The 15,860-nt window shown below is 35.6% G+C and overlaps 1 protein-coding gene and 1 pseudogene across 1 annotated transcript; one reads left to right on the forward strand and one right to left on the reverse strand.

Annotated features, from left to right (window-relative positions):
• LOC105165365 lies at nt 1,393-4,490 on the forward strand (annotated as a pseudogene).
• LOC105165323 (tryptophan synthase alpha chain) lies at nt 11,641-15,603 on the reverse strand. Its single transcript, XM_011084296.2, has 9 exons — nt 15,150-15,603; nt 14,228-14,374; nt 14,072-14,137; nt 13,616-13,724; nt 13,212-13,288; nt 12,970-13,047; nt 12,440-12,517; nt 12,145-12,204; nt 11,641-12,035 (listed from the first exon to the last, which is right to left on the reverse strand). Exons 1-9 carry the CDS (start codon nt 15,333-15,335, stop codon nt 11,901-11,903), a joined length of 936 nt encoding a protein of 311 aa, XP_011082598.1. The 5' UTR covers nt 15,336-15,603; the 3' UTR covers nt 11,641-11,900.

Consider the following 15,860-nt stretch of genomic DNA (forward strand, 5'->3'; position numbering starts at 1 on the left):
TAGCTCTAAGGCTGTAAACAAGTCGAGCTCGACCTCTTTTGGTGAGCTCGAGCTCGAGCTCGATTCTTACATTTCGAGCTCTTGAGCTCGAGCTGATTGAGCTTGATCCTTATTTTTCGAGCTCAAGTTGATATTTTTTAAAATTATATTAAATCATGGGATCAAATCACCAAATTTTTACATAAATTTATAAGTAATGAAATAGATTATTATAATGTATACTATGTTATAAATATACCAAAATATAGTATGAAGTTTTAATTTATTGATATAAATATAAACTACTAATTAGTTTAGTAGTAATATGATTAGTAAAATATACCAAAAAAGAATTCATACTAAACAATTTAAAATTATAGAAAAGTATCTATTATCTGGAATAATACAAGTGATAAAAATATTTTATAGTTGAAATTAATATATGTTCACAATCTGCAAAATTTATATATTTATAAATGTTAGAGTTGAAATTAATATATGTTCACAATCTGCAAAATTTATATATTTATAAATGTTAGTATAACATTGATATACCTATCATCTTACATTATTGAACAACATGGGTTAGTTGAGCTATCAAAATTCAGATCAAATAGTTAGATATAATCAAACTTACAGAACAATACATTTGCTAAAGTTGTAGACTTATTGGATATAGGGATGTTGAGATATCGTACTCGGAACATAAGAGTAATCATTCAAGACGATGTATCATTGAATCAGGCCATGTGATTTTAAATCATACCGTCTAATATGATCTAATAGACACAGTCTTGTATATATTTAAATTTAGTATGAATCAAGTGCCCGAATTTCGTAATTATTGATTAAACTTTTTTATCACATTACATATAATAAAATAATAATTAAAAATATTCAACCATCATTATTAATATCATTATCATTAATTTTAGATTAATTCATAAAAATTACTAAATTTCGACGTAAATTTATAAATAATAAAATAGATTGCATATTGCATATTATGGGTCTTGATATAAATATAAAACTCATAAATAGATAAAAAAAAAATCATAAGTGAATTACTTGTCTATGAAAAAAAAGTTTAACGTAATACAAATATATATTAAAATATAACATAAAATTTACATGCGTCATATTAAATACTAATTTTTATTATAAAAATATTATAATTTACTAAGTTGTTGATTCAATTTGTTTTTGTATAAAATATATAAATAAAAGTACCATAATTTATTATTATTTAAAATAAAATATAATATTAATTAATAATTGTACTATATGGTCAATTTTGAGTATAAAATTAATAAAGTATTGTATATAAAATTAAATATATAAAAATTCCAAAAATAAAAATATAGATAAAACAATAAAAATAAATAAAAAAACTCCGCAAGCTGATAAAGAGAAATAATTGAGCTCGACTAATCGGCAACCCCTAATTTAGCTCTCTCACGATCCGCGCTCAAGTTCAACATCTGTAAGGTTTTAGATTCCAGCTCCACCTCATATTGCCGCAAAATACTGTTAATCTCGTGTCCAACTTTTGTAATTGGTGTGAGGGTAGTTGTTTCTTCTGCAAATTTTGCGCTTCGTTTAGATTTTCGTTTGATTGATTTGTCGCGCTTATCCGTCATAGCAGCTTTAGTATTTATCGGAATGAATGGCGAACAAGCCTCAGATCCGCACAAGTAGCTCAGCGTTAATAGCTATGATCGCGGACGAGGTATCAGTTTTTTCTTTCCTTTATGGTTTTGGGTTTGTTCTTTTTGATCAATTCAATAGACTGTATTTCTCCGTATAAGTTTCTGTTTTTGTTCCGTAATTTTGGTGTTCTTTTGCAAGTTCGACTATGGTTTAGCTCATTGAAGTGTAATTTTCTATTCCCCGTATTGCATATCTAATTGAATATGGTGGAGTAAATGGTCTTGTTTGTATGATTGGTAACTTGCTCAGTGCTCACGTTCTCTGACTTTCGCTCTCTTAGTTCTTTTCCTGCTCACATGTTTGGTTCATTATATTATTATTTTTCTTTTTTGAGTAATTTTGATAGGGATGGGGTAGGAGGACGGCGCCCACGGTTAAGTCTTGCGGTGTGCCTGTAGGGAGGTTTTGTCGGTTGTTTATAGATTGAACGAGAAAAGGCTGTGTTGTCTTCTGGTCTGGGACCTGTTACTGGGAGAAAAAATATTAATTAACATGGGTTCTTCATACCAATTTTGCTACTTCTGAAAATGCTGCAAATTACCCAAATTTTCCATTACCGATCACTGGTTTTTCTAACTTCTTCTCTAACTGCTGTCTTCTGCATGGTTGTTTCCTTTGGTCCAAGTATCTGTAAGGAAATATGATCCACGGTTAAGTGTCTGTAAATCGGCAGCATTCCCCTGTGATTCTTTATATGAGCCCTTCATTTTTAATTGGTGTTATATGCTATCAACTTTGATATAGTTTTTAAAATGTGAGATGATGTGAATAGGTGAAGTCTTCCTACCCGAGTTATTACAGTCTGTTTGCAGTCAAAGCTCTTTCTTGTCTGCTGCGTGGTGAAGTTAAATGATGACTCTTGTTGACGTAGGACACTATCACTGGGTTTTTGCTGGCTGGAGTTGGTAACGTCGATTTGAGGAGGAAAACAAATTACCTTATAGTGCAGTCAAGTATGTTTTCTTTTGTCTGAGTTCTGATACTTTTGTCAGAATATTATGATTGGCGTGTCCGCTATTCAGACACTTTGAATTTTGGTAACCTGTTCACAATAGGTTGGATATGCTAGAACTTTTGAACTGGTGGATTGCATTTACGCCCAGAGAACAGGCTAATAAGACATGCCACAACCGCCTCAATGTGTTTATAACATGATCTCTGAATGTGCTCATCCTGAGAAACAGTTATTATGCTTCAACTTTTTCATTGAGGTCGTCAATGTGCTTGCTATTCTCACTGAGGATCCACTTGCTTTTGTTTAGAAACTACGGTGAAACAAGTTGAAGACGCATTCAAAGAATTCACAACTCCATTGCAATAGTTTTAATCAGCCAATATGTAAGTTTTTAGCTTTCTTGAGGTGCTCATTCTGTTGATCTTGTTCTATGATTTGAGATTATAAAGTAACATCTACAACCTAATGAGAGAACAATCAAACAATTGCTAGTTTGTCCTACAGAAAGTTGTCGTAACTATGTGGGTAAAATGGCTTCAGTGCAGAACGTCCAGAAAATAACTGATGTAGGCTCCGTTTGGTTGGCAACTACTTGATAATGAAGTACCAAGGGTCTTAGTTTCCATTTGTTTGCTGTCTGCCACATGATTGTAAGAGTAACTCTGGTAGTCATATCCTCTGTTCTCCTGTTGCAGGTAGCAAATATGATAAGGTTCTTAGTAGATAGCTATAACAAACCAATCCCGGCAATCTTGGAGATTCCTTCCAAGGACCATCCATATGATCCTGCACACGACTTGTTCTTTCAAGAGTGAAATACCTCTTCTCTACCGAGTCAGTGGCATCTGGAAGGGAGCTAATTAATTTTTTATTATTAAAAAAAAATTATATTGTTATAATTTTTTTTAATTATATAATAAAAATATGACGAGTCGCGATTTCGTCAATAAAATAACCGGAAAAATTGCAAAAGTGGCGAAGTCGGGTTTTAAAATCCCGACTTCAAGTCAGGATATAAAATCCCGACTTGGTTATTTTCCTTTTTCTTTTGTTTAAATAAATTTATATAATTAATTTTAACAACATACTAAAATTCAAAAATTAATAAAATTAACATTGCATTAACTTAAAAAATTACAACTAAGGGTATAAATGTAGTAGTTATTTATTTTGTAGAATTGTAAAAAATTACATTAAACTATACAATTACAAATATAAAAAACGTCTACCCATTCCACATTTTCATCTGTAGCGTTGACGTTGAGGTCTTCTTATTTCCTCGCCCACATTTTGAATTGGCTCATTTTGCGTCTCATTTTCATCACCACCGAACCGACTTGATGTTGTTGCGGAACTTGACTCCATATTGTCACGATATGCACCAAATGATGAAAATGGAATTGGTGAAATATTATATCCTTGTGTATATGGTTGATTAATACCAAAATCAAGGTCAAGAGAATAATCTTGTGTTTGGTTTGATATATATGAAGTCGATTGAAACCAATCACCTTGAGATGAATGAGGCATGTAATAATCTTGAGGCGGTTGAGACACGTAATAATCTTGAGGTGGATATATTGTAGAAGGACCAGCTATATCCACCCCAATATCATGACGTTCAACTGAACCAGTTGATATTCGGCTAGAAATTCTTCTTTGCCTGTGGGATGTTGTGGGAGCATCATCGGATGGAGAAACAATTTGTTGTGGCTGTTGGGTTATTGCTTCCTTGATAATATATAACCCATGTTCAAATCTATCCACCAATTGACTATATCCTTCAATATTTGGTAGTCTAGATCGACATAAAGTTTCAAGGGCATTCACTTCATTTGCCTGAAAAGTGTAGAAAAATAATGAGCCTTGTGTTGTTAAATATATATATATATATAATATTATATAACAACGTACCACAACTTGCAACATAGGTGCTTCTCTAGGTTGGTACCCGCTTTTCACACGTCTATCAGTAGATGACGACACAAAATTTCGTGTTATGTTGTAGTACCATTCCCAAAAATCTCGTTTCCTTTCTCTTCTATTGAAAATGAATGGTCTATGTACAATCGTGTCATATCGTCTTTGCCATCTAGTGATATATTGTATGTGTTGCAGGTACCAATCTGCACCCACGTGATTTTTACGGGAAATCTGATGGAGGCTCATATCCCGGGTATTCGTCGATTCTGGTACATTTTGCCTCATCCCGAATTGGTTAACAACCCGTTCGGGACGATGCATTTCAACTATTGCGTAGAATACCAATGGAATGGATGACCTCCACAACTAGGGATTCAATTCATCAGCGTAAGGCATAATGACATCCGAGTCCATGTCATACGGTTGGCATATGAATTGTAATAAATACAAAGATGTAAATTAATACGGATTTACTTCACGGTATAAATATATGAATAATATTAAAAATAAGTTACCTGATCCGCCTGCATCTCATTCAATATTTCTCGTATGACTCGAACAGTTCCCCGTACTGTAGTGTTGAAAGTGTGCTGACAATTCCAAGTAGCACCATATGGTGCTGCTGGGAGCCAGCGATTGTTGTCCATTTGGACTTGGCCATAAATAGTCGTTGGGCACCAAGTCCAGGACAAAGTGGCGTAATCCGTGGCCATGCCCAAATATGCACGAACAATACAAATATTTGTTATTAATGGATATTAATAGCAAAAAAAATGTGTAAGTTTTTAAGTCAATTTTACCTGTAGCAATTGCAACGGCCCACCAATTGTCGCTTTGCCTTTTGTGCTGGCATTGCATAATTCACGATATAAAATGCCAGCACAGCATTCCCAATTATAGTTCCTCGCGGTTTCTATATCTTCTAATTTTGAGAGATATAGTAATGAGACATAGTTACCTGATTAATCTGGGCACATCAATCCCCCAAAATAGAAGTAATGCAGCGGCACGTGCGTATTGGACGACGACAGCCTGAGGAGTGTTATAAGTGATTTCGACCGCCGCCAAATGAGATGTAATTGCGGATGTCTGTAGTTTCGAGCCCTTCAACACATTTGCATCCGGGCTAAAGCCTATGTAAGTCAGGCAATATTCTTGTCATTGTTGTGTTGTGCAGTCGAGATCAATTCCAGTCACCGGCTCGCCGTCTATTGCGAGTGCCTATATTATTTGAATATTTTGTAGGGTAATTGTGGCTTCCCTTACACGAAAATGAAAAGTGTGCGTCTCCGATCGCCACCTCTCCATTAATGCAGTGATGAGGTGTTGATTTAATTGAAGGCGTTCGCACCTGTAGACTCCATAAAATTCTATTTGGTGTAGGATTTTTTGTACACGCTCAGACATTATTTTGGTGAAAATGACTCTAAAAGCTACCATCCGCACACCGTGAAATTAGTACGGCATCTAGGTCACCTTCTGGAATATTGTCGGACCTATGTTGGGCTTGTTGAGATAATACAGTACCATCACGAGGACCGTAAACTGAACGTCTATCCATTTGTACGAAAAATAACACTACGAAAATTACCTCACACTAATGGTTTTGAATGTAGTGAAATTAAAAATTGAGAGTTTTTTAATGCAGTGAGTGAATGTCCACAACGCTCAAATTTATAATGGTTGTTGGCGGTTTAATTATTTTTAAAATTAAAAAAAATTAAAAATTGACCCATAATTGGTTGCTGCCAGCCCTTCATTAAGGAGCTGGCACGCTTTCCAGCCATTTATATATATGTATATATATGCATATATTATATATTTGTATATATAATATATGTTTATATATATATGTATATGTATATTATATATATTGGTACGCCACCAGCCTTATTAAAGGTTGGTAGGTCGCGTACCAGCCTTAACGTTGCAGCGCATTTTGCGCTGAGTACCTGCGTAAAAATAAATATGGTAGGTTTCATCACTAATGTTCGTATTTTTGACATGTATAAATATGGTAGGTTTCAGCAGAATTTCACGCCATTCTCATATTAAAAATGTCTGCTTCATCTTCTCGTATTGAAATTTTTGTGTATTTTGGTGGTGAATTATCGAGCGATGGATGGTCTGTTACATATGATCAGATGCCCATTGCAGCGATGAAAATCCTTCGTTCATCCACTTACAATCAATTTTTATCAAAAATCTACAAAAAAATTGGTGTTGATAACTCCCAATTTTCGGTAAATGTATCTGCAAAATATTCGTGCCAATACCTCGAGCGAATAAAGAAAACACTCATACCAATAAAGGCTAACGATGCGTTGTCATTTTTCAGTGATCCTACAGCTGGATTCCCACTCATGGAAATTTTGAATCAAATGTCTCTCGAACACGGTAATTTAGATAGAGTATATGTTGCGTATTTTGTTGTTGTCCACCTTCTCATTTTTTTTTCGAAAATGCCTCGCAACTCCCATCTACACCACATAGCTGAAAAAAGTAAATACGAATTAGTCGAATAATTTTGTATGCTTATACATATACGACAAATATATATATATACCTTCGGTGCTATGCTTACATAATACTTCCACTTGGTCTTTGAACTCTCAGCTACCCAATACTCGCGTCGGGCATATCGTATTGAGTGATTTTTCACCGCCTCGATTAAAGCTTCTTTATTTTTGAAAAGCATTCCCACATCAAGTCTGCCTTCGTTTTTGTCATAAAATTTTGCATATCTTCAGTTTGGTACATCAATGGAATCCACTTGTACCTCCGGAAATGTTTGTTCGAAAAATGGTATAGAGCGGTAAATGTTTGCTGAGTAGTTCGATGTGGCGTAACCGATTGAGAGGATGTTGACGTACCTTGTGCAAAATTTTCAGCCACAATATTTATGTCAACATCTTGTATTACATCTTCCGGTGGAATTAGATAATCCACTTCATCCGGTTCGAAAGCTGCATTTGATTCATCAGCCAAACTGTATGTAATAGGGTCTTCTGGCTCGGCAGTGTCTTGTGCAGAAGTTGGTATAAAATGGGAGGTGGATGGAGTATGTGACTAGGTGGGCTCTGTGTAATTGAGTTCAATATTATCGAGCCCTTGCGTAACAGCCACCACGTTGGGAGTATAACACTCTGTCTCATAATTCGATGTGCCTGCACCAAAATCGGTGTTAGAAGTACCTCCATCGAAATTAGTGTTGTACGTACTCGAGAAATTTTCGTAGTTGGAAGATGACGGAAACCCTTGGCTTGATAACATTGCCATGTATTCCCCCCACTATTGACTCATCTATGAGTTGTCATCCACCCACTATTGAGTTATATTTTGGGAATCGAAAGCTCCCCAATCTCGGTCAATTTGTGGAGCATCGTCGTGGTGGATTTGCACAGTTTCGACAAAAATTTTAATGAGTGGGAATCCAGCTGTAGGATAGTGAAAAATGACAACATATCGTCATCCTTTATTGGTATGAGTGTTTCCTTTATTCGCCCGAGGTATTGGCACGAATGTTTTGTAGATACATTTAACGAAAATTGGGAGCTATCAATACCAAATTTTTTATAGAAATTGATCGTAAGTGGATGAATGAGGGATTCTCATCGTTGCAATGGGTGTCTGATCGCTCGATAATTCACCATCAAAATACACAAAAATCTCAATACGAGAAGATGAAGCAGACATTTTTGATATAAGAATTGCGTGAAATTTCAAAATGTGTTTTGAAATGAGAATGGCGTGAAATTCTACTGAAACCTACCATATTTATACATGTCCAAAATACGAACATTAGTGATTAAACCTACCAAATTTATTTTTACGCGGGTACTCAGCACAAAATGCGCTGCAACGTAAAGGCTGATACGCGACCTACCAGCCTTTAATAAGGCTGGTGGCGTACCAATATATATAATATACATATACATATATATCATATATATATATAAACATATATATGTAAATATATTATGTTTATATTACAAATATATAATATATTTACATATATATATAAATGGCTGGGAAGCGTGCCAGCCCCTTAATGAAAGGCTGGCAACGCCATCCTTTGACCAAGGCTGGCCGCGGCCAGTGATGGGTCAATAAAAAATTGACCCATCAATAATTTTTTTTAATTTTAAAAATAATTAAACCGCCAACAACCATTATAAATTTGAGCGTTGTGGACATTCACTCACTACATTCAAAAACTCTCAACTTTTAATTTTTCACTACATTCAAAACCATTTGTGTGAGGTAATTTTCGTAGTGTTATTTTTCGTACAAATGGATAGACGTTCAGTTTACAGTCCTCGTGATGGTACTGTATTATCTCAACAAGCCCAACATAGGTCCGACGATATTCCAGAAGGTGACCTAGATGCCGTACTAATTTCACGGTGTGCGGATGGTAGCTTTCAGAGTCATTTTCACCAAAATAATATATTTGAGCGTGTACAAGAAATTCTACATTAAATAGAATTTTATGGAGTCTATAGGTGCGAACACCTTCAATTAAATCATCACTTAATCATTGCATTAGTGGAGAGGTAGCGATCGGAGACGCACACTTTTCATTTTCGTGTACGGGAAGCAACAATTACCCTACAAGATATTCAAATAATATGGGCACTCGCAATAGACGGCAAGCTGGTGACTGGAATTGATCTCGACCGCACAACACAACAATGGCAAGAATACTGCCTTACTTACATAGGCTTTAGCCCGAATGCAAATGTGTCGAAGGGCTCGAGACTACAGACATCCGCAATTACATCATATTTGGCGACGATCGAAATCACTTATAACACTCCCTAGGCTGTCGTCGTCCGGTACGCACGTGCCGTTGCATTACTTCTATTTGGGGGATTGATGTGTCCAGATTCCTCAGGTAACTATATCTCTCAAAATTAGAAGATATAGAAACTGCGAGGAACTATAGTTGGGGAAGTGTTGTGCTGGCATTTTTATATCGCGAATTATGCAATGCCAGCACAAGCGGCAATTGGTGGGGGGCTGCAATTGCTACAAGTAAAATTGACTTAAAAACTCTTACACATTTTTTTTGCTATTAATATTCATTAATAACAAATATTTGTATTGTTTGTGCAGATTTGGACATGGTCACGGATTACGCCACTTTGTCCTGGACTTGGTGTCCAACGACTATTTATGGGCCAAGTCCAAATGGACAACAATCGTTGGCTCCTAGCAGCACCATATGGTGCTACTTGGAATTGTCATCACACTTTCACCACTATAGTACGGGAAACTGTCTGAGTCATACGAGAAATATTGGATGAGATGCATGCGGATCAAGTAACTTATTTTTAATATTATTCATATATTTATATCGTGAATTAAATCCGTATTAATTTACATCTTTATATTTATTACAGTTCATACGGCAACCGTATGACATGGACTCGGATGTTATTATGGCTTACGTTGATGAATTGAACCCCCAGTTGTGGAGGTCATCCGTTCCATTGATATTGTACCAATAGTTGAAATGCATCGTCCCGAACGGGTTGTTCGCCAATTCGAGATGAGGCAAAATGTACCAGAATCGACGGATACCCGGGATATGAGCCTCCATCAGATTTCCCGTAAAAATCACGCGGGCGCAGATTGGTACCTGCAACACATACAATATATCACTAGATGGCAAAGACGATATGACACGGTTGCATATAGGCCACTCATTTCCAATAGAAGGGAAACAGAACGAGGTTTTTGGGAATGGTAGTACAACATAATACGAAATTTCGTGTCGTCATCTACTGATAGACGTGTGGAAAGCGGGTATCAACCTGGAAAAGCACCTATGTTGCAAGTTGTGGTACGTTGTTATATAATATTATATATATATATATATTAACAACACAAGGCTCATTATTTTTCTACACTTTTCAGGCAAATGAGGTGAATGTCCTTGAAACTTTATGTCGATCTAGACCACCAAATATTGAAGGATATAGTCAATTGGTCGATAGATTTGAAAATGGGTTACATATTATCAAGAAAGCTATAACCCAACAGCCACAACAAATTGCTTCTTCATCCGATGATGCTCCCACAACATCCCACAGGCAAAAAAGAAGTTCTAGCCGAATGTCAACTGGTTCAGTTGAACGTCATGATATTGGGGTGGATATAGCTGGTCCTTCTACAGTATATCCACCTCAAGATTATTACGTGCCTCAACCGCCTCAAAATTATTACATGCCTCAACCGTCTCAAGGTGATTTATTTCAATCGACTCCATATATGTCAAACCAAACACAAGATTATTCTCTTGGTCTTGGTATTAATCAACCATATACACAAGGATATAATATTTCACCAATTCCATTTCCATCATTTGGTGCATATCGTGACAATGTGGAGTCAAGTTCCGCAACAACATCAAGTCGGTTCGGTGGTGATGAAAATTACGCGCAAAATGAGCCAATTCAAAATGTGGACGAGGAAATAAGAAGACCTCAACGTCAGCGCCACAGACGAAATTGTGGAATGGGTGGACATTTTTTATATTTGTAATTGTATAATTTAATGTAATTTTTTACAATTGTACAAAATAAATAACTACTACATTTGTATCCTTAATTGTAATTTTTTAAGTTAATGCAATGTTAATTTTATTAATTTTTGGATTTTAGTATGTTGTTAAAATTAATTATATATAAATTTATTTAAACAAAAAAAAAGGAAAATAACCAAGTCGGGATTTTAAAACCCGACTTCGCCACTTTTGCAATTTTTTCGATTATTTTATTGACGAGTCGCGATTTGTCATATTTTTATTATATAATTAAAAAAATTATAATAATATAATTTTTTTTTAATAATAAAAAATTAATTAACTCTCTGGAAGGCGTTGAACATTGTTGAAAACATCAGCTACTTTAGCTCTTCTCTAACTGTTCAGTGGCTACTTTACTATGTCCTTTTACTAACAGTCAAAACATGTTCTCATCCAAAGCTTTTCCTGTTCAACCTTCAGGAATACAAATTAGTTTTGAGCTCAGACTGTAATTGGAAGACTACCGGAATGTATGTGCATATAAAATGAAATACAACAAGTTACCGTCTTGATAGTCCTTTGTTCAGCTTACAACTATGGAAGTGAATAAATACAAACACCATGTTGGTGTAGCAGTAAATATTGATCACAAGGAAATCAAATAACATGAAATGGATTCAAGATGTTCATGACCTGAGCAGCTACCTAGAACAAAAATTTCAGCTCAAAGTTAGAAGAGTTTTGTAGCATCCTAAAGCCAGTTCTTCAGAATAAGGGACTAGACTACAATAAAACAGTGCATCACAATAATGCAGATTTTAAGGTTTTGGTGAACGTCTCGAGTTCCTTTAGGCCTTCGTCAGGCGATTTTGCTTCACCCAATAGCTTTACAATGGCACTACCAACAATGACACCATCTGCTCCCCATTCGGCTACCTGAAACAAGAGATGTCAATACATATTTGCTATCAACATGAAAAATGACACAGAAATTGGCTAAATAGCCAAAATTGATGCCAAACAAGACCTTGCTCCAAGACTATACCTGTTTGGCATGCTCAGGTTTTGATATGCCAAAACCAACTGCCACCGGCTTGTTTGTTGCCTATAAAAGATAGCCAAGCGCATAACAAAAGAATTAGTTGTTTTTCTGATTGAATGACTGAATTAGTTTTCTGATTAAACAACTCCCCTCCCCACCCAGCAGAGAATTTAAAAAGATAGAGAATAAGATGCATGATAAAAAAATTTCAAATTTTCACAGAATAAACAAGCAAAAACTTGATGGCTGCTAGGCATAATAACTGTTTGGGATGAAACAGGCAGGGAATTTAATTTACCTCTTTAATTTCCTTTAGAAGAGATTGAACCTTTTCACTGACAGATGCTCTTGCTCCTGTTACTCCGACAGAGCTCACCTATTCAAAGATGAACAAGTTAAAAGCTCTGCAATAAAATGCAAATAAGAAGCATAATTAAATTTTCTAAACCTTCCTCCCACTACCTGAGTTCTATCCATCCCTTTGTGGATAACCACTTGTAAACATCTCAATCTCCAACAGACAATTAGTGATACTTGTGCAAAATGGAAGAGATGGAAGTGTTTCACAGCAAAGGATTAAAAAACCACTTCGAGTGACTTAAGTTGTGATAGAAGTATGATTGGACGTTGGAGGCATATAGAACATCAGAAAAAGACAATATAACAATTAAAGTTGCACATAGATCGATATGGATATAGTACATTGATATAAAGCTGGCATAAGTGCTTTACAGTATACAGTGAATCACCATAATTTAAGGTAGTAACACGGAATCTCTTCAAATATGTGTGGATCTGACTTCTATGATAGAAAAATAGGAATCTTACAAGATAGACAAATCCTTCTGAAGCCTCAACAATGGTTTTCATTCGTGCCGTTGGAGTAGTGGGCGTCGTAAGCAGCACCTGAAATTGCAGGCTATAATGGGTAAGTGATGAGCCATATTCACCCTGAATCCTGGGGAAATTATATTCATGATGTAGTGTGAATTCAGGTAATTTAACACTAGCAAACATGTATCAGGCAAATAATTCAAACTTTTGCAGAGCAGCTAACTGGGATAGCTAACCAGTTCTATATTATTGTTACTAGCTTCCTTTCTTAGTATCTCAGTCTCCTCAAGAGGGACATCCGGGACTACAAGTCCTGCAAAGAATAATATCCTTCTTAAGATATAGATAATAACTTATGAAACATAAGAGATGGAAAGAGACAAAACCATAAAATTTAATCAAAAGAAAATAGAAGGATCTACTTGCTCTGCTCCAAGTATTACATGAAACAATTAAGCAATAGTTATCTAAGTGAAACGTGTTTTACACATTAGCTTAGCAGCTATATAATGTTTTTACAGAGTTTATTTATCAAGTACAGAGATCTGTGCTTGGTGGCAATCAGAAGATACAGAGTGCATCTATCACCAAATACTTCTCGTGATACTTGAAATTTAATAGAGTTGTAAAGTAGAATTACCATGAATACCAGTATCTTTCAAAGTCGTCATGAATTTCTCCACACCACGCTTGAGTATTGGGTTATAATATGAGAATAGTGCAATTGGACAAGATAACTGAGGAACCACCTGTGAGGAAGCAAACAACAAAAAGAATTTTACATTTAGAAAATATGACTTAAGGGTAATACTCAAAGGGTTGACAATAGACGGCTAAGCAGTAGAAGCAAGATATATAATTAGCAACATGCATCTCAAGTATTTTCCCCAAAATCCAAAGTCTAAGCTTCATGAAAAGCCAGTAGAATTATCACATAATTGAACTCTAGTAGGAGTAATTTGTATGTTTATACAAGATCCATCTTAGAGAGAAACAATGGAGAGAAAAAGGTATAACTCATTTCATTATAACATTAAATTAGCATAATTCATATTCTCTTCTGTTTTTGGATTTGCTAAACTTAATAGGGACTTACTTCCTTCAACATTGCAATGATTTTATCAAAGTTGGTTCCTCTGGCTAATGACCGTGAGGCGGCATCCTGTGAAAAGAAAACAAAAAACTGAATGGGCATCGACTAGAAATAATAAAAGTTCTATGCTGAGATCATATACCACTGAATTTTTCGGACCTGGATAACAGGACCATCAGCCAAAGGGTCTGAGTAAGGCACCCCTAATTCTATAATGTCTGAGCCACATGAGTCGAGAATTTTCAGCGCTTCAGCTGTGGTTGAAAGGTCAGGATCACCAGCTGTAATGTACGGAATCAACGCCACCTTTCACCAAAAGTGGGCTAATAATATTAACATTTAGAAACATATATACCTACTAATGAAAACAAATTGTTTTAGCATCTATACAGTATAGCATGCCACGAACTCCTTAAAAGCAATTGATCCTGCCCTTGAATAGATTTCAGGCATGATTCACAACATATAATTTCTCTGACAGCATTTATACATCAAAACATGTCAAGTAAAACAAAATTGTTGCTAAATATATTGAGATAAAAATGAGTTGCAGGTTAAAGTCACAAATTGAAGCATCAATATCAGCCAGATATCGATTAATACAAACATTTTAACCAGAACATATGATGTAACTGGTTACTACTATATACATATTGGTCTGTGGGCTCTTCAGGAAAATTTGTGCCATGCTTCCCCCCTTGATTCAAATATTCAATTCCCTGCCTATTTCGGGGCAGGGTGAACCTAAACAGGAGAACTCATGCCAAACATAGTTTAACAAATAACAGAGAAAGATCACCATATCTTCAGACATACATAAACCCAAAATGGTTCCAAGTGCTAGCAACAATCATAAGCAATCCAATCACCAACCCACATTATCAAGATTCAGAAAACTAAAAAATCCCATCAAGATTAAATTGAACCCAATAAGAGCTCCTTGACCCCCATTGGAATTGACGAAGAAATCAACAATCAAAACAAACCAGACCCACTAACATTCAATGAACAAGAAAGAAATTACAACACCTCCCCGCTACCCAAGACTACAAACCAGGCCTAGTAATAGGAAACAGCTTACTTTCCCCCGTTGCTTCAATCTGGAGAAAGTTTCGGAGAGTCCAACAGTAGGAGCAGTTGCTAGAGCAGCCATGGGGGGCTTATAGTTGATTGATTTGTTGGTCCAAGAAATGAAAGACGAAGAAGGGCGTTGTTGGATATTGTAATTGGTCTTGAAGCAAATTGCATTGAGAGCGGCAGCAGCCATTTTATAACAACTCTAAATATAAATGTCGCCTGTCGGGTGGGTCTTCCTCTGTTCTCTTTAGTTTGTGCGTCGGGTCGGGACAACCTTTCCTTCCTTCCACTGCCCGAGTCTACGAACGAGCGATTAGTACACTGTTTTAACACTCTCTCTCTCTCTCTCTCTCTCTCTCTCTCGCTCGACTCAATGCAAATTGCCAGTGCACTAACCTGCTTCTTCATGTTTTTACATTTGTTGGGTTAATTTGGATTGGATTGGATTGTTTCTATAAAATTTCAAGAATAAATATATGTGATTCTGATTATTATAAAGTCAAGTGGCGAAGCTTCTAGAAACACCAACACATGTAAATAACTAATGAAAATTTTGTCTAATTTGGGGATGTTTACAGTTTAATAAACCAATTCAACTAAATCGAACTCGAAAATTTAAGTACGTATTAAAATCGAATTGAAACATTCAATCGTTTCAATTCGATATTAGATTTTTGTATTATTAGCAATTCCATATTTAATCTGATTTTCAATT

Source organism: Sesamum indicum, linkage group LG6 (genome assembly GCF_000512975.1).
Source record: "Sesamum indicum cultivar Zhongzhi No. 13 linkage group LG6, S_indicum_v1.0, whole genome shotgun sequence".
Classification (NCBI taxonomy): Eukaryota; Viridiplantae; Streptophyta; class Magnoliopsida; order Lamiales; family Pedaliaceae; genus Sesamum; species Sesamum indicum.